General features: G+C 45.2%; 1 protein-coding gene across 5 annotated transcripts in view; it reads left to right on the plus strand.

Moving 5' to 3' along the window:
* The window catches only part of hipk2 (homeodomain interacting protein kinase 2), a 68627-nt gene that overhangs the window by 24193 nt on the left and 20921 nt on the right, over positions 1-23513 (plus strand). For all 5 annotated transcript variants that reach the window (XR_003841845.1, XM_029523787.1, XM_029523790.1 and 2 more), the window contains exon 3: positions 23300-23423. Coding sequence is in view for 4 of the 5 variants with exons in the window: in XM_029523787.1 (XP_029379647.1) it covers positions 23300-23423 (124 nt within the window). In the remaining variant the exon portion in view is untranslated. The remainder of the gene's footprint in view (positions 1-23299; positions 23424-23513) is intronic.

Here is a 23513-nt window from a genome sequence, read left to right on the forward strand (position 1 = left end):
GTCACATATTAATTATCCTTCTTGCAACAGATTTGTCTTTCTTTTCTGAATTCAAGCACCAGTGGGTCGACAGGGTGATGGCTGCTATCAGCAGCTGACTGGTACAGGTGCCCCCAGCTCTAAATAAATCATGAGGCCCCCCCAACCATGGTCCCCGTCCCCTCAGCCCCCCCTCCACTCTTCCTCTATGCCTGCCATCCCTCGGCAGGGAGCTCCAGAAAGGGGGTAGCCCCCACCGCTGCAAGCTGCCTCGGCTCCTTCCTGTTCTCCTTCTCTTTCTCTTCTTTCCCACCTTCCCCTCACCCCCTCACCTCTTCCATCCATTTACATGAATATTTAAAAGCTAACACCAGGATGGAAAAATATGCAGGAAAGGCAGCGAAGACTTTCTAAAGAGAGAGTGAGAGAACAAAAAAAAAAAAAAAAAAAAGAAAAGAAAAAAGAGAGAGAGAAGAAATGTTCATTTTGGGACCCTGAATTTCCCAATTTAAGGCAGGTCATGAGAGTGCTGATGAAATTCAGACAGACTTACAGAGAGAAAAAGAGAGCAAGAGAGAGTTAAAAAGGCAAAATACTGACTGTTAACAATCAGAAGGAAAGACAAACAGAGGACAAGAGGGGCAGTGGGAGAGGGAGACTGATAGCTATAGCTGTCCAGCTGCGGAGAGGACTTGGGGAGGCCCGGCGAGGACCTGCAATTGGCTCCATGCTGGCTGTGTGTGTGTGTGTGTGTGTGTGTGTGTGTTTGGACTAACTGCCACTGTGACAGAGAATGCCTGGTGTGCAGAGGCCCATGCAGGCTCCCATGAAGTTTTCAACAGAACAAAACAGATGCATTTGTTTTCTCAATTGGAGGAATTTGCTAATGTGCATATACAAGGGTAAATAGTTTGGCTAATTTGTGGCAGGCAAGTGGGCAGAGCTTTCCGTCGCTCAGCCAGCCAGCTGGGGCCCCTGTACAGAGAGAAAAAGAGGCTTTGATGACCCATCTCTCTCGCACTCTCCATTTAGTATCATTTCTGTCTCAGCACAATAACTAGATTTTCTTCTAACCGCATTTTAACAAATTTATCTGCTTGCTTTTATGTCCTGCCCCTCCACCCCCCTTCACCCCCACTTTTATATGTGTTCATTGCGTTTGATAGAAGATGTTCCGCAGCCCAGTTAAACATAGCTCATATTCATGGTGACAGTTGTCGCTCTATAAAAACATTGCTATTTTTCATTGCAGATGGCAGAATTAAATGAGGCTCTGTTCTTAACACGCAGGCTATTTTCAGCCCATAAAGTCATAAAGCTACATTGCTATGCGACTTTTAGATCCGTATCAGTCACATCACGCTTTCCTCACATTTGTGGTTGTCTGTGTTTTAGAAAGATATTTCAGTTTAGCTCAAGAGAAAAAGGCTTAAAGTACAGTCAGAAACACGGAAAACACTAAATAGTATCACAGCTTTGACCATATATAAAATAATTCACAGAGACTTTTGTGTTTTACTAAAAAAGCAATTCATGGGTCAATGAAAGCCTGAGGGGAGTTTATAACATGATGTTTTTCAGCACTAAGTATCTGATGTAGCCATCCATTAACACTGAGAAGTCCTCTGAGTTGAAGTCTTCAGTAGATGTCATAAGAAAAAGCTTTTTCTACACACAATGTACGTCAACATTTTCATTCTTTCACTCTGACCTTGTGTCTCAGTGAACTCCTCTCATATGGATGTCTCTGGGGCTTTTGGGGGTGAGCCAAGGGAGCTTTTCATCAAAATGGCTTTTTTTGGAGTATAATGGCCACTCAAGATTCTGTTGAAGTGTTAGGTAGTCATAAAAACAGGTCTGAAGCAAATCCTAATTCAACCCAAGCTTGATAAATAATTTAAAATGACTAATAGCAGCTTGTGACACAGAATGTATCGCTGTGGTGTATCAGGTTGCGGTGGTTTTGGCCAGAGGCGCAATTTGTTTGGAAAAATAATTACTCCTGTATTGGATCCTGGTTAAATATTAAAAGGGTTAGCATTGGGATCCAAGGGTGTTTTGGTGTACTCCTGGACAAACCCACTGCCGCCGACAGCCTGCCACAGAGTAAGGAAGCAGCTGTAATTTATTGGTAAACTCAAACCGCATTGCTAAATTTCCCGTGATAAGAGCAATGCAAACTAATGAACTTCCCTTCTGCACTAGCCCACCGAGCTTTGAAGAGTAATCCCAGTGTTTTATGAGCAAGGAGCGTCGAATTGTCTGTTGGGTTCAGCTGGTTATTGAGTGCACAAGCTGGCAGGCACCAAAGAGCATAAAGACACTATATACCCGCCCAGAGGGAAGAAACAAAAAAAAAAAAAAACATATTCCAGTGAGATTGTAGATAACAGACAGAAAAAAGCTGTGATACAACAATAGGAAAAAAAAAGAGAAATTAAAAAGAACAAAAATGTCAAGAGGAAAATGAATCACTATAAATGTGATCAGCAGCTGCTAAGCCGCACTTGGCAATTCGCTTTGTGTGTTGTCTGTGTGCGACTGCCTGACTAAGCTCAGACGTTGCGTTCCCACTACACACAACCAACCTGTTCAACGTACATATTCTCGAACCACCTAATGAAACAGAGCATCTTCGTGTGTGTCAGCATGAACTGGACATAACGCACATCACCCCTTTTAAACGCAGCGGGGACATCGGGGAAGCAGCAACACCACAGCACAGTGTTTCATTGCAGCCAGAATCTACAGTATGCATTATCAAACAGACGGCTTCTCTTTAAACAAAGGCCGTATTGTTGTCGGTCCTTGTAACAAGGGAAAGGGAATTACATGTTTTCTGTCCCCTCTCTTAATTTATATTTCCACATACACTGACTCCTCATCTGGAGTAATATGCACATGGATACACCAAACTTTCTATTTGTACTCCATAGAGCACTTTATAGATCCTGAGTAAATTTATTCACTCCTTATAGGCAGCTGACACAAATCCATTATCACATAGGCCTGCGCCCGACACAATCTAATTCTTTCAGCACAGTGTAAGACCTAACTTTAGACGTTAATACATCTGTGACTTCAATAAAATGTGAAATCCAGTTAGAATCTTTAAGTGTATACAAATCTTCTGCACTTTTTTTTCCTTTTTTCCATGTGCTCTTTTTTTTTGCTGCGACTCTGAGTGACAAACATTATCATGCATCATTTCACATGACTTCTAAAAAGAGTCTCACTGTTGCATCCGTCACCTTGGTAACCAAGGCTCTTGTACCAAAATTGTCCGTTTACTTCTGAAGGTGCAACACCTGAACCAGACTGGGGCTGTTTTTGATCCGCCAGCCCGCCCGCCCTAACCGACAGCTGTGTACTTTAGGGACCGGGAGGGCCCTTGAGCCACACTCTCATCTCACTGCTATTGTTTGCCCAGGTGGGCCAGGACACCCTTTCTCTGTCTATCTCTCTCTCTCTCCCTCCCCCTTCCTCTCTTGCTCTCACTCGTCCCTGCCTACCTTTCTCTATCTCATTCCCTCGCTTGCTCTCAATCTCTTCCTCTTTCTCTCTCTCACTTCTCTCTGTCTTTGTTCCACAGGGACCTGTGGTCCAACCGAAGCTCTCAGTTACACAAAGAAACCCAAATTGGCTTTCATCTGCAGCCTGTTACCAGCTGTGTACATTGTGCGTTTGTGTGCTGAAAAGGCATAGAATTTTACCCATGACAACATCATTATTATTATTATTGGTTTTGAGTCATAGCTCTCGTTTGATGAGCGAATCGCTTCCCTTATAACTCCAGGGTATAGGTTTCTAATTTCTTTCTCTTTGGCATGCCTTCGCTGTTAGCAGTGTTGTTGCATATGCTCACATCTTTCTGGTTTTGAAGTAGGTTTTAAATTTAAAACTAGTCTGATGTTGAAAGGCCTCCGGAGGCCCATTTTCTGATTCCGTCTTGGGTCAATATGTGTGTGCCAAGCTCTTGACATAACACTCATATGTAACCACCCCCCCATCCCCATCTCCCAACTCAAGAAAAAAACAAACCTTATCCACAGTGTCACCATGGTGACAATGAAGCCTCAAGTCAGAAAAAAAAAAAATCTAGAGTTTTAAGGTGTCTTCGTCCATTCTTCTGGCTGAATATGTTTGAGCGAAAGAGAGGAAGTAGGGAAGAGGGGAAGATGGCTGACTTAGCATGCTCAGAGTTTGCGGCCTTGTATAGAGCACTGCTGAAGCCACTGAGAATAACAGCTGAGAAAACAGCAGGGAGTGTTCATTAATGATCCCTGCCCCTTGTCCCCTTTCACCCTCTTTGCTTCTTCTCACATCTCTTCTTCTGTCATCATCCTCCCTTAACCACCCCCCTTTCTTAAACGTCCCCTTGCTTCCATCCCTCCCTTTCCTCTCTTGGTTTCTTTTATCCTGACCTCTGTCCCTCATGCAAATTTGCCCGGCATTTCAATCATCCAGAAGCCACGTAGGATCAGCCTCACCCCTCACCGGTTGCCATAAGTTCACAGTGACCCAGTATGTGTGTGTGTGTGTGTGTGTGTGTGTGTCAGAGCCTACAGTTTTGGGGTGATGGGTGAGCAGGAGCTTTGCATGAACATTGAGCGCACTGAGACGGCGAGCTGCAAGGAAAGAAAAAGGCGCATCTCACCAAAACCATATGACGTCTTAGTGTGCAGTACAGACAGATGTTGCATCAGGTCGGATTCTCTATTGTGCCACCCTTTGTGTGGGTGTGTGCATTCTAACAGGTGTCCCACAGTCAAATATCTGCACCCACAAACATCACAAGCACCCATGCTGCTGATGGAGTTACCTTAGCTGCTCTCAATTCAGTCAACGGCAAACGTTACCACAGGAGGAGAGAATTTAACAGACTACTTGAACTCATATTCACAACTTTGCACCCGAGTCGTCTTTTTGACTCTGAGGTGCACACTGCCTCTTGAATCAGTCTCAACTGCAGCACAAATTCTACAGAAATTCCAGCATCAGTTAAAATGGCACCCTTTTTTGTTTGTTTGTTTGTTTGTTTGTCTGACGGTCTGCATGTCTGTCAGTTTTGTTTGCCTGTTTCTTCATGGGAGCAGGGGGAAAAGGGAGAAGAATGGATGACTAAGTGCACTGAATCATAAATGAGTTGAGGAGTGTGTTGGTGCATTGGGGAGGCTCAGTGTGATAGCACCAGCTACCTGTCACAGTTGTGTATCCTCTTTGTTCGCACTCTAAAAAAAAAAAAAAAAAGCCTCCCTCTTCATGAAAAGAAGCCATTTTGTGAGGCTAATTGCATAAAGCAAGGAAAGGCCAAAACAGCTCTTTTCAGATATGCTGCAGACAGCTGTCCCTGGACTGGAGCAAATTGATGGTCACGAATGTTGAGCCTGTGTGCAAAGGATGGTGACCCCCAGTTTTCGCTCAGCACGCAAGTCCAATTTAAAAATGTTTTTGTTTTTTTTCATAGCAAACTGTCTTTGCATTAGAAGTGCACAGGAAGAATATGGAATGATTTACAGATTAATCCTACCCGAAACACAGGAAAGCAAATGTGTTCGTGAAACAGCCGCGCCATGCCTCCTGCCTGTTTTCCCGTTGTTAAACTGGGTGTGAGGAGTGCTATTTGCATTACAAGATTCCTGTGGAGCAGAATGAAATGCAGAAAGAGCTGTGAGCAAAATGAACACTCTCAGGGTGGCCCTGCACTAATTGCGACCGGGGTGCATTTACTGATTATAGTTAAGTGGTCCAAAATGGTCCCCTGCTCTCTGTTACATTGACCCACTCCCTCCCCTGGTGGATGTGGTCAATAGCGGGGCCTGTTGAGATGCCTTTCCACTGAGAGAAGAAAACTGGGTCCAATCCTGTCTGGCTCCTCGCTTCATCTCCCTTAACACACTGGATGGGGAGGGGGTGAGTCGGAGGGGAGGAAGTGCTGACTTTAAATCAGAGTTTATAACAAGGTGAACAATAGAGTGGCGACAGCAGGAAGAAGGCGGCTGCTATTTTCATTTATCTCATTTAAAATACATGTTGAATTGAAGTACAAATGTCAAATTGGATCTGCTGCAACGGCAAAAAAATGTTTTTTTCCCAAGACTGAGCAAGGATTGAAAAAGAAAAAGTCAACTCATTTGTGTTCTTAAAGCTGTGTGTCGCTTTATGTGAGTGCGTTTGCAGCTCATGATTATTCATGTTGCCATTAGAAACATGCAAGTGTGGTCAAATGGAAATTCATGGAATGCAAAGTGGAAGATGTAATTGTGGTTGCAGGAGAGGGAAATTAAATTCTGACAAGAGATCCGGCAAGGTTGCATGCACAGACGGCCCAGGTCAGTGTTTTCAGTTTCCTCTCTTTCCCTGTTGCTTGAGCCTTAAGAGAAGGCCCCGCAGTCGGAGAACAGGCCGGGTTGATCTAACAGCCACTGGATCACACAGGCTTTGATCTCCCTTCTGGGTTTCTAAGCATCTACCGGGTAGTCTTTAGACGTAGTGATGAGAAGGAGGGAATATCACACCCCCTCTAGTGCCGGCTCACTACCAGGTCCCTCTATTTGACCACACAGAGCATATCTTTAGGCCGGCCGGCAGATTTCATATTTTGCATCCAGAAATATGGCAAAAGGTTATAAATGACCAGGTTCTGTTTAAGCTAGGTAGGTCATCGCTATTTGTGTTACGCCCATAAGTTGCTTCCTTCCTAAATGTTTTCCTCAGAGGTGTTTTCAATCTCACAGCAGGTCTAGTGTTTTACATAACCCTAACACGGTGATTTAATTCCTTCTTTCCCTGAAAGCTGCTGTCAGAAACACAGGCTGTGTCCCTCAGTCTGCCCTTGTGTTATGATCTCTTTCATGCCTGGTCTGATCCGGCTCTGATTTATGTAATTAACTGATGTCACCACTCTGGATTGCTTGCAAACACTGTATCACTCCAGCCCTGTTTTCTTTAAAAGTAACAAATCCTTGAAGACCTGTGGTCTATTAAAGCTGTTATTCACATAGCTTAGCGTTATATGAGGTGGGAGGTATTAAAAGTCAGAAAATAACAAGCCCTATTACATAAACATGGAGAAGTAATTGCAGTAGAAAAAAGTTTTTGGGTTGCTGTTTTTTTTTTTTTTCGTTTTATTGTTGGAGCTAGCAAAATTACTATATGCCAATGAGTGAGTGTTTTATGAGTTTGGCATGTTGGGATTTGTGTGTGTGTGTGTGTCTGTGTGTGTGGGTCTGTGCAAAGGGGGTTAGCCTTATGCCACTCATACATCACACAACCTGTGCTTTTGGAGCACAAATACTAAGAAGAGCACAACAGCCAGGGTTAAAAAAATGCTCCCATGAAAGCTGGGGGGGGGGGGGTCACTTTTGTTTGTGTACATGGCCGGCTGTTTGCACTCCTGTATGCACATCTGTGTGTACAAGTACAAACAAACATCCAACTGTGCTGGATGATTAGATTTCCAGGGCATGGTCAGTGGCTCGCATGACTTCATGCATCCATACAATGTGAGCAAAGGCAGGATCTCTGTCGAACAGACCTGACCTACAAACAGTCAGACCGACATATAGGCAGACGCTAAATCCAGCTAGATGGGGGGAAGACAGGCAGTCAGACAGTATGGCAAATGGGCAGATTGCTAAGAAATAGGCAGATGGACCTACAGACAGATACAGGGCAGGCACTAGCTGCAGGCAGACCCAGGCCCTTTGAATGAACATTTAGGTTAGATGGAGTGGGTGAATGTGTCAGGCTTTGCCACTGCCCTCAGTCATCGATCAAATGTAGAACCAGCCAACCCAGGACACATCGCATTGCTCAAGGCCCAAAGTCAGCCCCCCCATGACTGTGGCAGGGACTCGGCCTCACTCCCCTGGAGGGGAGGAGATCCAAGGACGTCTCATGAAGTTTCCATGGTTGCATATCTCAGCTAGATTCAACCTTGTTTGTTTTGCCTGCAACATGCTTCACTTCACCGACCCGCATTAATGAAGTGCTTGGAGATTTAACCCGTTGGTGGCCAACTAGATGGGACAGACGCACTGTTTGTTCCGTGCTCACACTTTTCATTGGGAGGGTGACATTTAGGCTCCTATGTGATGGGAAATGAGCTCTGTTTGTGCCTCCCGTATCACATGCTCCATGCCTGATAATAATGAGGGAGAAAAAGGCCAGAGGAGAGGGGTGGGGTCAATATGCTAATAGTGGGTGTGCATTTAAATGCCTCACTGCCAGCATGGAGTGGTTTGGAGAGATGAGCTATCATTCTCCATCTCCTTTCCCCTCATTATGCCCACGTGCTTCTCTCCATCTCTGTCCTCCCCCATCCTCCGCTTTCTGCTCTCGTCCCTCTCCATTCCATTCACCATCTTCTCGCCTACATAGCCCCCAACACCCCAAGCTTCCCCCTGCTCCGTCTCTCTCCCGGTACTCCTCTTCTACCCCCCTGCCCTCTCCCAAACGACTCCCTCCCAGAATATGAGCTACATTTGTTTTCCTCTGCCAGGCTTCAAGAGTGGGACGCGTGGCATGCAAAGTGCTGATGTGTTGGTTTCTGGGTAATTATAACATCCCCCGGTCTCCAAGAAAACTCTAAACTAATGTTTAATTTGCCTCTGTGCTCAAAGGAAGCCCTTCTTTGTTATTGCTGTGGCAATTAGCTGGAGCTAAGGCCCAGGCATTTCCTGTGATTGTTGTGATTTGCATAGAGAGCGAATCAGAGAGAGTATCAAGACCATGTACCCCTCTTCTCACACCAGCATTATAGCCACCCACTCCTCCTCTCCCTTCCCCACAGCCCCTCCCCATATCCCTCTTGCTAAGCTGAAACTCCATCAGTGGCCTAGCAACTGAATCTCCATCCCTGCTGTCTGATACATCTGCATTTTGTGGCTGATTGACATGTGGGGGATGTTCGACTAACTGGAGGGCACAACACAATGATTTATTTTGTTTTCCAAGACAAAAGTGTCAGCAGGTCACATGTTACTGATCCCTAATGGTCACCCTCACATTTTAGCCAATAGCTTCTAATTAATGATCTGCTTGTAACCTAGCTGGTGGCAGTCCACTGAGAATGGCGCTAATGGATGTTGTTAATTGAAAGTATGAACATACGGGCCGCAGATGAAGATGCCACTGCAGCTAGGTGCACACTGGCCACACAAATGCATTCAGAGTTTAGAATGTGGCAGAGCAGCGTGGAGACCTATGTGTAGTTAATCAGTCACAAAGTAAACAGCTAGATGTTGGTGAACGTGCAGTTTTTGGTCCTGAGGGGGAAACCATTAACTAGGATTGCTGCATCATGGCAGGTATTGTGTTTTCTGCTCTGGCCAGATAAGAAATAGATCCCCTCCTGACTGATTAATCTCTGGCAGAATACAAGCTGCCATGCTTTATGACAGAATTGTTACTGTGTGTCTGAATAATTCACAATGGGCATGAGTTTCTTTATCTGCAGTCACAATATATTTGTTATCATTGAGTATTTTTTGAATATATGCGTTTTAAACTGGTAAAGCTAACCTTAATGAACTCCTTCAATAATGGCTGATTTACATAAAGAGCCTCCCTTTGCAGCTTTGTTAAGCTTTAGTTTCATTAGAATATTTGAATGAATTTACGTTATCAACCTGCCTCTGTGTCTACGCTTACTATTATAGCACCTCTGCGCGATATGATATCCACATTTCCTCCACTGCTTCTCTCTTATGCTCTCATCAGATTATTGGCACTGGCATTTTCCCATTTGTGGGTTTTAGTGCAAAGAGCTGTGGCTTCAGGGGGGCAGTTTAGTGGAGAGAGAGAGAGAAAACGAGAGCGCAAGATGATGGAGCAGAGAGAAAGACGCTTAGATAGAGAGGTAATGGTGAGATAGAGGGTAAGTTGCTGGGGCTGTTAAACCTGAGGAATGGCTAATCCACACGATTGTGCTCATCCACTCTGGCCTGGTGTGGCATGGTTGGCAAGTGCCACATCCAGGGCCCCGGCAGTCAGGCATAGCCTCCTGATCTATATTTCAAAACTAAGCATTGAGAGGAATTCAGTAATGAGCTCCTATCTTCCTTTTGGTAGTAGAAGTCTCTCTTTGTGGAACTAATTGAAAGTGGCATGTGGAGCGCCGGGGAGCTCTTTGGCGGCTGCGCTGCATTTCAAGGGATGTGGGGAGATAAGCCTGCATGCCGCTGTGGCTTTTGTGTCACAGGTCTGAAATAAACAGTTCTCTAAGAGGCGAGTGATGCACTTCACCGCATTGTGAGGGGTGTTGTGTCCTTCTGTGTGTGCGTGCGCATGTTTCTGTGTGTGCGTTTTTCCCTACAAATACCTGTCCGTTGCCGAAATTACACCCCCACACACATTCCGCATCCCCTCCTCTTTTCCTCCCCTTAATAAATCTAGTTTTCTGTGTCAGCTCATCAGAGATGTGGCGTGTGTGTGTGTGTGTGTTTGCACAGGCTTGTGTTGGGCTCTCTAAGCGCAGTGGAGGAGCAGCTAGAATGGGAAATGCACTTTCTCTTTTACAGATATGGAAATGGCCCGAGATGTAAGCAGTTAGACTGATATACTGCGTGACATTTATTGAAATGATGAAACGGAGCTTGGTCTTAACTATTTACACACACACGTGTATGCATGAACACTACACCCACACTTTCATGTTCGGTATTTGCCTTGGCAGGTGTATGGATTCAGCTTTTCTTCCCAATTGGTCTGCATCATCTGTAGGCTTGTTTGTTTGTTTGTTTGGGTTTTTTTTTTTTTTACATTTTTGGAGCCAGTGAGAACCTTGTAGACAGGAAAGACACATGTCACTGAGCCTTCTTCGTGGGTTTTTCTTTTTTCCAAAATGCAGCTATGCACATTCCTCAGCGGTTAAAGCTGTGGGAAATGGGCTTTTTTTTTTTTTTTTTTTGCCTTCTACATCTGGATGTTAGAATTGTTGTGGGAACATTTGGAGTATCAAATTAGATTTTGATGCTTTTATTTCATTAAGACCTGACCCAACTAATTCTCTCAACTCATTCTCACCCACCATCTTCTTGCGAGCTGGCAGGAAGTGTGAAGGAACTGATTTGATGTAGATGTGTCATATTCACAAACTGATGTTCCACTGATCTCTGATGATCTAACCATGGTCCTGTTTCTGTTGTGCGTTGTCACTAGCATAGTTTTATACACACCGACAACCATTAGTCATGCTGCTCCACTGTACTCCACCTTCTTTCTATATATGAATGAGCTGAGAGAAGCGGGCAATTTCTCCTCCAGAACAATTTGAAACACAGGAGCAAAAGGATGCGTTCAGGTGGGGGCTCGTCTAGCTTGGTGCCCAGCTGTGGAGCTGCCCCTTGGGTTTGCGGAGGATGTGGAATGTGGTTGACTTGAGTCTGAGTTCGGGCTGGAGATGGTAAAGGCCCAGGGCACACAGCTGTGAGCAGTGCCGACTGGAAAGAGGGCGTGTGCACATCCATTCCTGCTAAAAAAGAGAGTGTGTTGATGCATTTGTGTGTTTTTGCCTCTTTGTGTGTGTGTGTCTGTGTGTGACAGTATGTGTCTGTACACGCAATGTTGTTTGCGAACTCTTGCTGTCCACAGCTGAGCCCTGAACCTACGGAAAGGAACAGCATTCGGACTGATTTCCTGTTTCAGAGTTCCCAGCGTGCCTTTTTGACGTGCTAGCTCAGAGACGTCTGGAATGTAAGACAGGACCAGATTATGAGAAGCTGTGTCCTTCCAGGATCAGTCAGCTTGTCAGTCAGCTGAGAGCAGCTTTGTTCAGAGCGAGCCTGTCAGGAAGAGATGACATCTAGCTTTTGTTCTGGAGATTTCCTGTCCTGTCCTGGGTGAAGGGTTGGGTAAAGTGCATAGAAAAGCTTTAACGCCACTCCCCTGCACCCCCCACCCCCCACCCCTCCTCATTTGCTCCTTTTTTTCCCGCCACTTGAATCCCCAATGCTCATATTTCCCACCCACCAACCAATTATAGAGCCCTGTGTGTTGTGGAGAAGTGATTTGATTGGTTGTGTGGGGGGTGTCTGGGAGGTCAGAGCTGTGTTCATTTCACACTGTGTCCTTTTGGTCTCCCTCCAGCAGCATCTTCAGCGCGCTCACACAGATAGCAGAGGGAGAAAAGTGGAGAGGAGAAAAGAGGGAGACAAAGAGGGAGGCGAGGGAGGGAGAATTCCTCTGTACACAGCTTTCAATGCGAACTGGGCTCTTGGCTGAGAAATTGTAAATGTGTCATGTTTAGCGCTGGTTTAAAATTCACATTGACTCCAGCAGGCACCTCCAGTGCTGCTGCTGCTCCACAGTTTTTGCTTGTACTATAAAACTGTCTTTTGCTTTTGACTCCACAACAAAAGGAAATAATCAGAGCCAGGCGGCCTTTGTTGTGTGTGTGTGTGTGCGTGTGTGTATGTGTGCCTTCCCCCTGGGCAAGGTAAGCTAAGACGGCAAAACACCTGGTTAAGGAAGGTAGCCATCAGTTATGGCGCTGTCACAGGACATGCATATGTGTGTGAGGAATGTTTTCCACAATGGCAGCATATTTGTCATCCTTTCTTTAATACGTCTTGCCACGGAGAGAGAGAGAAAAAAAAGAAAAAGAGTGCATCCATGTAAGCGCTGAACGAGCTTGTCAGTCATTAGAATCCCACAAGCAACAGCCTCCGATCTCAGGTGGTGCTTTCAGGCTTTACATTGTTTTGACATTTTATTATTCGGGCAGTAAACATGACCTTTCCACCCATCACTGTATGTGTTTACGGGCTCCTTTTTTTTTTTATGGAAACTGAAGTCTATCATTTGTAAGGGAGGTCTGATCCTCCAAAAAAGCACACGGTGCTAGATTCAGCCTTCATTGAGTCTCTTGTTCAGTATTTCTATTCATGTTTTGTCTGGCTATGCTTCCTTAAGTTACACCAAGAGATACTTAAATCATATTATAATTTTAATTTAACTAAGAAAAACAAACATGCATGGAAAGCATTTGCTGCTTCTGTTTCTGTTTTCTGTCTTCTCTATTATTTAGGTTGAAGCTGTGACCTTTACATATATTAAACAAAAAACTATTGATATCGTTTAAGACTAATAATGTGAATAGTTAATTCCGCCGTAATTTTGTGCCAGTTCCCCCTGGATCCATCACAGCCCTTCGATCCGAGGGGATTGTTAACTCTCCTCAGGATCACTTATCCAGTACATGCTCCTGTTTCCATGACCTCCCTCCCTCGGTAAGTCTACCACAGGGATGCTGACAAACTGTACAGTTTATTTTTTTATTTTTTTTCTTCGCCCACTTGTGCTTGAATGGTGGTTGCCAGAGACGATTTGACTTTTGTCCAAATTACTATTAAGATGAAATCATCACTGACTTCCTGAGCGAGGCCCCAGCAGCAGAAAAAAAAAAAAAAAGTCATATTCTCCATAATAATTAAATCTTCAAACATGGCTACATGAAAAAGATAATGCTGTATTGATTGTTGCTGTTTTCCCTCAGTAGACGACGTATGGCACCTTAAATGCAGAGCATGCCTTCATTGTTTGGCAGTGCTGACCATATAGTAGGTGAAAATCCCATCGCTGTCTGACAGGAGGAAGGAAAGACAATACAGAGGAATTGTCATTGAGAGGTGATTAACTGTGACTGCACTTACAAATGAATGCAGGGTTGCACTGCGCTGTTGCTTGGACAAATTAATTACCTGTCATTGTGACTGATTGTTTCTGAAGACATCTCTTATTATTATTACTGGATGTAAGAAAAGGAATTCTCACTTCATCCCCCATGCAGGGATAATGTAAACACAGATGAATAATGATGAAAGACTACATTTCATTTTGTGTTTATGATTCGCATCTGTTAGTTTTGGGAAGAAGCTTAGATGGATTCGTTGTTTCCTAAAGGGAACGCATTCTGGCCGATATTGAATGAACGCAGAAAGCGTGTTTTGCTTCAGGTGTGATTAATCACCTGCAGTTGGTGAAGTAAGGTGTATTAATATTTCTGATCTCTCTCTAATCACCTTTCCAAGTCATATATGTGAAAAATGTCCATCTCATAAAATACACATATCAGTGACATAAAAATAACAAACAACATGGCTGTGCTTTGTTCAGCTGCTTCCACAGGTGGAGATTTCTGAACCATGGTTCCTTCACTTTTTAAGTGGCTTGGGCTTTGAGAAGCAGAAAGGCAAACATCTGTCTTATTCATTACATGTTTCTGTCTATTGCAAGACTGATCATGAGACAAAAAGCTACTGCCAAGTCAAAAAAAAAAAAAAAGCCACACCTGCAATACTTACATTTGTCTTGGAAAGGTTGCTGGCTTCTGATGAATCTATAAGGGGATGCCCTATTTGTCCAAATTCCTTCACAAAGCCTTCATAATTTTGCCGCTGTTTCTGTATGTGATGACATTTCTAATTCTTGTCAGGGAAGAATGAAGCGTGACGAACAGTGTTAAGAGTGTCTGAAGGCACAGCAGGCAGGCGGCACACTGGGGCAGACAGAGGGACACGAGTCTGTGGAGGGAAGACTCACCATCAGCGGCAGCTTCACCTTTCCCAAAGGACATCGTTGCATGTTTGTGTGTGTCTGCGAGTCTGTTTTTGCTTAGGGACCTGTGTAGTTTTCTTGCATGCAAATGCGATAGCTGTCATGCATGTATGATGTTAATTGTGAGAGAGAGGTGGGGGTTGGGGGGGTCAGACACTGTGTTAAGATTAAGATCTGACCACATCTGGGTGACAATCTGTATCAGGCTCTGTCAGCCTGTCCTTTCCCTCTCTCTAATTGACCATGAGGCTGTTGCACTCCAGGGACAAGCTGAAACACACACATACATCACAAAGAGCAGAGTAACACTGCACAAAGACAGACAGACCGACACAGAGCAGAAAAGCAGAGGAGAAGGCAGATAGAACGGAAAGATGCCTGGGGAACCACATCCAGGAAGTCTCTGCCTGTGTTAAATTTTCGAAGGAGATGGTGAGAAGCTCTATAGGACCTGTATGAGGTTTAGTTACAGCTCTCTGCGGCCCCGTAGCTTGTCGCGAGGCAGCGCAGCCTTGGGCACCGAGAATTCATGTCACACACAGCAGAATTTGATTAGGCAGGAGATGGTATTACAGCCCGACTGGGTGGGAGGAAGGAAGAGGGTAGTCAAACAAGGGATAGCGATAGAGAGGAGGAGGAGGAGGAGTGAAGGGGCGGTGGGGGTGGGTAGGGGCTCAGAAATGTAGCGTCTGTACTGTATTTTAGCTCATGCTGCGGTCGGAGGTAAGGTGGAGGGGGGATTTTTTCAGGCTGCCTTGCAAATGTGTCCCCCATGTGCTCTTTCACTTGTTCCAGAAATAAGGAACTAGTCAACCAGAGCAGGGTTTATGATTGAAACCGTGTATGTGCATGTGTGTTTTGTGTGTACTGGATGGCGGGGAGACGTATGTCATTACAATGGTCGGATGGTGCCCCCGTGGCTCCTCGCTGTATGTTCTGAGGTGCTGCATTTCAAACCGATCTTTGCCGTCTGGCGTTTTTACATCATGTCCAGTATGTACGACTCCAACTAGCCAACCACATTGACCGTGTGCCCTCTCTTTCTCTCCAACCCCCCCATTACTTACTCTCTGTCTTGGTCGCACTAAATCAATAGAATGGTACATGTCAATGCTCTGCCTCGCAATTTCTTGCTCTATACTGAAGGGCCGTCAACCAGACAGCAGAAAATACAGACAGACCACAAAAGAAGGAAGGAGAGAGACAGCCAGTCGAGCAAGCAGATGAGATTGTGATATGTTTGGCCAGCAGTTTACATAACTGTCATACTGGGCTTTTCAACTGAGAGGCTGTGATGGAATATTATGATATGATATATATTTTGCTCTTCTTTTCCTGGGTTATTGGCCGCGCTGAATGAACTGTCTGGCTTTCCTTTTGAGTGCTTGTCAGCCTCAGATGCAGTGAATCCCCTGTACACTCTAATTTGCTGAGGTGATCAAGGCTCAGGCTTTAGCATCCCTCCGCCACGAGCACACACAATCTCATCTGCCTGACTGACCGCCTGCACCCGTCTGACCAGTGTGTCACGCCGCCTGTTACCCTCCATTCCTGTCTGTTTTGGTAAATGTCTCAGCCTCGGCGACAGGCTTGCCAGCTGGTTAAGCTGGTTGACTGACTGACTGCACATTAGAATGTGTTATCGTCTGTCTTTAGTTTGGCTTCACCCTCTCATAGCAAGATGTCCATCTGACCCACTTATTTCCTCCAGGCTCACTTGATAGCAGAAAGTGGTGACTAACGCAGACCAAGACAGCAATGGGTTCATGAGTAATGTAAATAATGTATGTATTTGTAAATTATACTTTTTACTGCTAGGTTATCAATAATTACCCATTCTCAAGTTATTACTTAGAGTTTTCCCTTAAGTCTGATTGTTATGGACATTCAAGTCTGACAGAGGAAAGAAGTACATGCCTCAGGGTTGGTCTGAGTCTGGCCAGTGGCTGGTAGACTGGCCTAATACTGTCTGACTGTCAGTTCACTATCCTAATAGGGCTAGAGAGACTTGAGGCTCCCTCTCGGCATCCACTACATTTTCTCTCCAGGCTGTCTGTGCAGAGTGTCACAGAATGACAGATACCCATCATTTACCAATCGCAAATCCTTCCCGGCACTATTCCCTTTGCGAAGAGAAGCTGGAGACGTAAAGTGTGTGTGTGTGTGTGTGTGTGTGTGTGTGTGTGTGTGTGTGTGTGTGTGTGTGTGTGAGAGTGAGTGAGTGAGTGAGTGAAGGTGGATGGGCGGGTGTTGATTCAGAGGGCATTCCTCCATTGTTGTGTCCATTGCACTGTACGTCTTCCTTTTCCTCATCTCCTTTGTGTCCTTTTTCCCCCTCGTCTCCCACTACCCCACCCTCGTCAAAGGAGGTCTGTGGCTTTGACTCCTTCACCAGGCGATGGGTTTTGGGGGTGTTATAAAGGGTACTGCAGGGAGTCAGGGAGGGCCCGCTGGTTGCAGGTGGAAATTAGATGTATTACTGATAGGATCAGCTGCATGGTAGGGAATAATAATAACCACAGGAAAGAGGTAATTACCAACCGGGTACGATAAAGCACTCCATAGATGTTGAAACGAACAACTGAGCTGCACCTTAGCTGTGCTCATTGTTTGGTTTTTGTAGATGTTAGCATTGCTAATGGAAGCTTTTTGTGAGCAGAGGGGGAAGGAAAGAGAAAGGCAGAGGGCACTAAACGGCTTCGCTAAAATTGGACAAAGTCTCCACAGCAGCAAATATACTGCCAGGGCAGTAAAATATGTATTTGATGCTCTCTGTTACCTAACAGTAAATCTGATATGTTATCTAACACTGCTATGTGCGCAGGCATTTGAAAAACGGCCTGAGTCTAGGGACATAGGGTGATGCCATGTGAGAGAATGTGGCATATCTGGTGTACTAATATTGACTGTGCCACGCTGTAATGGCAGGGCTCCATGTGTCATGTGTTCTACAATGACAGAGGTGGCTCTCTGCCCGTTGAATATTTCATCATATAAAATGCTCCAGAGAGGAGGAAGGGGGTTCAGTAGGAGCTGGTGAAACCAGGAGAGGTGACTGGAAAGACCTTTGGATGTGCGAGCACTAAGTTACAGTTCGCTTTCTCCGTGATTCGTGAGCTGAACTGTACTTCACGTTGTGTTGAATCAGCACAGGCCTACACACAGCTGTCACCCAAATGCACATTAGCCTGCAATGATGCATTCGAGTTGCGCACAATTTCTATTTAACAGCTGAGTTTGTACTCTCCATCTGCAAGATTCCCTCTCGCTTTTTGCATAATTGCGAAAGTCTTACAGTTCGCATTGTATGAAACCTCATATCTCCTTGCCTTCTGTAGGCTTTTATTTGTCTTGTTTTAATACATTTATCGAGCCACCAGGAATGCTCATACTTGAGCTAGTGAAGCAGCGGCAGCCTCGTCAGTGCTTTTCACTCTGCCTTTTTCTGGGAGAGAAAAAGAAAACGAGAGAGGGAGGCCTGTTTTCAGGACCTTGAACGCGAGGCATGTCGCCCCTGTTTAGGGACGAGGTAACATTTCTCAAGGACTCTGAAAAAGTTTGCCTTGTCCAGATATCAACCCTCTCCCCAACCCTTTCCCCTCCCTCAACCACCTGGAACACGCAAGCTGTAAATTTAAATGCGCTCCTCACTTTACATAAATGTGCATTTACATGATCGCTGCATCCTATGCCTGGCTGGCGCACTTTGCAACGATTTCTGATTTGATGAGAGCAGGTGGTGCAGTTTTAGGAGACTTGGTGAATATGTATTTGTACTGTATATACATGTGTGTGTATGTGTGTTCTGGGTTGGTGCAGGTCCCAGCGAGCCACAGGTGCACGGCAGGGGATGTAACTCCGCACATTGATTTCACAGTCAGCGACCACCATGCAATATATCTAGAAAAGTGTTTTTCTACGGTCCATCTTCAAAGAGACTATGGAGGAACCTTTGAGGGCATGAATATGTAGATGAATACCCCAGGGGAGGCAGGGAGTCATTCACAGCACCAACTCGAGCATTTTACATTAGGGAAGGGCAGAGCGTGTGATGGAGAGAGGGGAAGAGGCACAAAGAAGGGAGGAAAAGGAAAAGAGAAGGAGATGGGAGGGGAGAAAAAGTTAATGGCAGACTTTTTTCTCATGAAGTGCTTTTTCCTGTCAGCAGCAGACAGCTATCTCTCTCCCCAGCCAACACTATGTTATAACAGTGCTTTCAACATAAGAGCAGCCAGCATAAGATCTTATTTACCTCCAGTATACATGCTGCTCTTTACTTATAACTGCCTGCCTATTGAATTAAACATAGCTACACAAGTCCAACGATGAAGTCTTTGAAATGGAAAGGGAAAGGATCACAGCCATTACCATAGACTGGCTCTGTCCTGTGCACATTGGATGCGTCCGTTTGTGTGCGTCTGTGCGTGTGTGGGTAAATGCTGCAGGGTTCCAGGGATCCATCAGTCTCCCATCTGGAGCCAAGCTAAAGGAAGGTCAGCCTGATGGATACATCCTGACATGCACACAGCCTGTGATGTCAGCTGTGTGTGTGTCTCCGTGAGTGCGTCTGCATGGGTGTCTATGAATGTGTGGGTTGGCAGGCCAGCCAAGTGCAGGCACGGTTCAACAGAGCAGAGGGCGGCTAGGCAAGTAGGGAGGGAAGCGCTAGACTGGCCTCTGCGCCCTAGTTTGAGGGGTTTGAAGGGGGTTTTGCTGGCAGAGAGTTTGTAAGGAGGGGGTAGATGGTGAAGCAGGGTGAGGTGAGGGGGTTGGCTGGGCTGGCAGAGGGGGGTGGATGGAAGGGGCTGAGGTGTAAGGGTAGGCTGTGGTGGCAGAAGAAAGGCTCCATTCATGAGTCGTGCCATCTCTGGCTCCAAAGGGGACGAGGGCTCATCAATGACCAGGCCAGCTGGGAGGATGTCAGTATGCAGACTCTCTCCCTCCCTCATTTCTTTCCATCCCACCCTCCTTCGTTCTTTTGTCAAGGGCCAGTGCTGTCAGATCCACTAGCCCTGAACACTGAGGTCTCTCATGCATTTGGGTTCCCATTGAAATCCAGAAAAGGCCCCTGGCCAGCCAGTATTTTGCACACCATATGTACTGTATGTGAGATCTGTGATGTGCAGTGAGAAGCTCACCTCCGTCCCTCCGAGAGGCTCTGTCTGTCGTGGCCACCTCTGCTGGAGATGAGCTAACTGGGGTGCATCTTGAAGGAGGATAAAATAGAAATGCCTGTCATTCACACTCAGATTCTGTGTCCAAGTACCTAAACTCTGGAGCTTACCAGCATTGTGCAGCTTTTCAGCAGAACAGTAAAGAGATCTTTGATATTTAATTGCTTTAGTTAGTCTTGAGAATTATCTAAATTAAAACCACCTGAACGTCTCAGTCCTTCAGTGTTTATTTTACCTACAATAGAGATGAAGAACAAATGTCAGTCTTTTGTGCTCTGCTACTTCAGTAGTTTAGGAAGGAAAGGGGGACAGGAAAGGAGCAAAGCTTGTGAGCTGCACAGATGTGTATGCTGTTTGTCACTGCCAGTGAAAGGCCTGCATCAGCAGCAGCTGTAGGTAGGTTTGCATGCAATGGCAGCAGTGCGCTGGTAGGGGCACATTTACATTTGCGGTTTCATATCACATTTCGTATCACGAGCAACGACGTTACTCCTGCTGTCTTCCTTCCTCCCTCCCTTTGCTTGCTCGTTCTCTTTTTTGCTCGCTGTCTTCTGCTGAACCAGAGCTTTCTGTCAGAGGTGGAGGAGTAGCTGCCGAAGCATTACCCCAGGAAGGTTCAGACTGAAATGGATCCATGCATAAGGTCAACACAAGCAACACTGAGCAGCAATCTCCTCAAAGAGAAGTGAATTTAGTTGAAGCTGGTTGTAACAACACATAAGACATCACAGCTGCATCAGCTGCTCTTTAGCTTGTTCTCAGTTTTACTCAGTTTGTGAGCTTATATGCGTTACATAGCATATTGGCGATTGGCGTAGGAAGTTTTGCGAATTAAAAAAATAAAAACTTGCAAGGCTGAAGTTGAAGGTCCTGTGGTTTTCATGTCTTGGCTGGAATTGCGGCGATCCAGTAGAACATCGGATGAAAGGGCTTCCTGCAGCTTTTACATCCACAATGCGTTTTGATGTGAAGAATTTCCTTGCAGCTGCACAGCCCTGTATTGTCAGAGCAGCCCATCTCCTTTTACTGCCTGCCGTTGCTCATACATATATTTGGTCAAGTCAGATAAGGTTTTTTACAGAATTCATACTCATGCAAATGAAGGGGGTATATATTTTGCGCTTTTTTGTGTAGGAATGTGTGAATCCTATTTGGATGACAAATGCACAGCAGATCTGCAGGGTCACAGTTGTATATTAGTTTTATTATACTGAATATTATTGCGTAGGTTTAAAAAAAACCCACATTGGTGTGACGATGATGTCACTTCTATTATAAATTTCTACAAATGCAACATAATTAGCAAAGAGCTAAGTAATAATGTTTGGCTGTAATAAATAGAACATAATTTTTACATACTTCTGTGTATTGTCCTGTGTTTCAAGATTTTTTTCAAAGGGCTTTAAATTGGCCCTGACTTCAAAGCCATGCTGGTCAATAAGAGGGTTAAATCTGCACATAAACATGTGCTCATGATTTCACATCAAATGTAACTGAGCATATTTCTGTCCGAAGGGGTCTGAAGGTGAAAGGGGCACAGAAAGAATTATTTATATATATATATATAGTTTTGAGTTCACTATCTTAGTGACTTCACTCCATTGGGACTTGGTGTTTGTGTTGTGTGCGGCTGTTATTTTTCCTGCTCCACAATGTCCGTAGTGAAATTCCAGCCAGCCCTAACAGGCTGTTAGAGCAGCATCGTGCTCATCCTGTTGTCCATCTCTTCTCTTCCTTACCTTCAAAAGACTGTTCCCTCTTCTATCATCTCCTAGCAGGCTCCTTTTATGTTTCTTTGGCAGCCCCTTGATAGACGTCTTGGCTCATTGTGTGTGAAGGTGTCTTTGTATTGGTGTGTAATAGTGCCCTAAGATACTGTTGCTACACTGTTGACTTGATGTCTGTTCCACTGCTGCCCTTCAGACCCCAATAACCACCTCCTGGGACAGGAGCTTCTCACTGAGCAAATCGCTGCTCCCCTCATTTGCGTTGTCTCTGTCTCTGCACTTCTGTTGCGTTCTCTCTCTCTCTCTCTCTCTCTCTCTTTGACTTATTTAGATTTTTGTTGTCCTCGCCGTCCAGCCGGTCATTTTCCTCTGCCTGTGTAAGTCAGGCATATCTCAGTGTATGATGAAATCCCTGTTGCCCTCTTGGGGGTAGGTGGCTACAGTTAGAAAGGAGCTTTTAAATAAGGTGTGTTAATTAATTCTCCTCCAAATCCTCCAGCTGCCCTCAGAGCAGTCACCCATTGCCCCCCTGCAGGCCTGTAAAGTCCTATAGCGTCTCCTCATGCTGTTTTCCACAGTCTCTGTTTCCCTGGTACCTACAGTTCCAGCGGGCCTGAGGCCAGGGCCCCTCGTTTGTCTCTCTGCGACCGAAACCCTGCCAGAGCCCGCCTTGGCTTGGGGGTTGGGGAGGTTGCTAGCCTAGTTACCATGGTCACAGTAATTAGCATTGTGAACCAGAAACTTTCCAAGATCAGCCTAAAGCCGCTCTGATCTGTGTGTCATACTGTTGGTATGATTGTTGGTTATTGATTGTTAGAGAGTGATTACAGTTTTTGGTCAATCAGTCTAGATTGACGTTAAAGATGGGACAAAAGCTCAAGACCAAAAAACATCCCCCCTATAGTGATGACAGCCTGAGTCACTATGTTCTTGGTTATTTTAAGCCCCATCAGAGACATGAGCTCACGAGAAGTGTATTAGTCTTTTTGACAGGACATAAAACGTGTTGAATTAAATTTGGGAATTGTTTTGGACTGCAGCGCTGTTCGGATAACTCAAACAATATTTCTTCCTTTTCATCAAATCATAGATGTTTATTTCTTCCACCAGTGAAATGATCTGAAGTGGTATATCACTGTGTGTGTGTGTGAGTGTGTGTATGTGTGTATGACAGGGGAAAGCCACTGTCTGTGAATTAAACACTGGCTTTATTAACTCAAACCCAGCCTACTAAAAGCTTGGATGAACCTCATTGCACGCTCAAGAGAATATTTATGTTGGCTTTATTTTTCGTGGCATAATTGCCTCCACATTTTTTTGTGGCTCTGGACCGTGAAACGCACACTCCTACCTCCGCACAGTCCCCATGTTTGACTTGCAGAGATGGAGCTCACTGATTGGGCCCCCTGCAAAGGCCATCAATCAGTTATCTATGAGGTGCCACCTTGGAATCTGTCAAGACGACGGTCGCAGCAAATGAATGTCTTGCTGTAGAACTGTGGTCTGTTTGCAAAAAAAAAGTGCACTTAATATAAATGTGTGTGTCGTATAATTGAATCATACTTGCTCTGGGAATGTTTGTAAAGTTTGTGGACAGTGTCCTACGTATTGAGCAGAGATTATTCCCTCCTCTGATCTGTGTACTACACCAGGCTGGTTGTGAAGTGTGAAGAGACGCACCTCACAAGGCTCTCGCACATATGACTTCGTATTGAAAATGACAATGTAGTTATGTTGGATTTACACTACGTCTTAATTTTTAATGCACCTTTCCCATTATAACTGAGCTAGCTCTGAATTTATAAATTTTCTATCGGAGAAAAAAACTCTCTGACTACACTGCGTTTTCTTTATCCTCAGGGCTCCGGAGATCATCCTGGGCCTGCCGTTCTGTGAGGCCATAGACATGTGGTCCCTGGGCTGTGTGATAGCTGAGCTCTTCCTGGGATGGCCTCTTTACCCCGGAGCCTCAGAGTATGATCAGGTAACACACGATTACTCAGACCTTTAAACTGTCTTTTGACCCCTTTGAACAGCTTGGGATTGTTTGGATTTTGGGGGTGCTAGAATAACC

Source organism: Echeneis naucrates, chromosome 16 (genome assembly GCF_900963305.1).
Source record: "Echeneis naucrates chromosome 16, fEcheNa1.1, whole genome shotgun sequence".
Lineage (NCBI taxonomy): Eukaryota > Metazoa > Chordata > Actinopteri > Carangiformes > Echeneidae > Echeneis > Echeneis naucrates.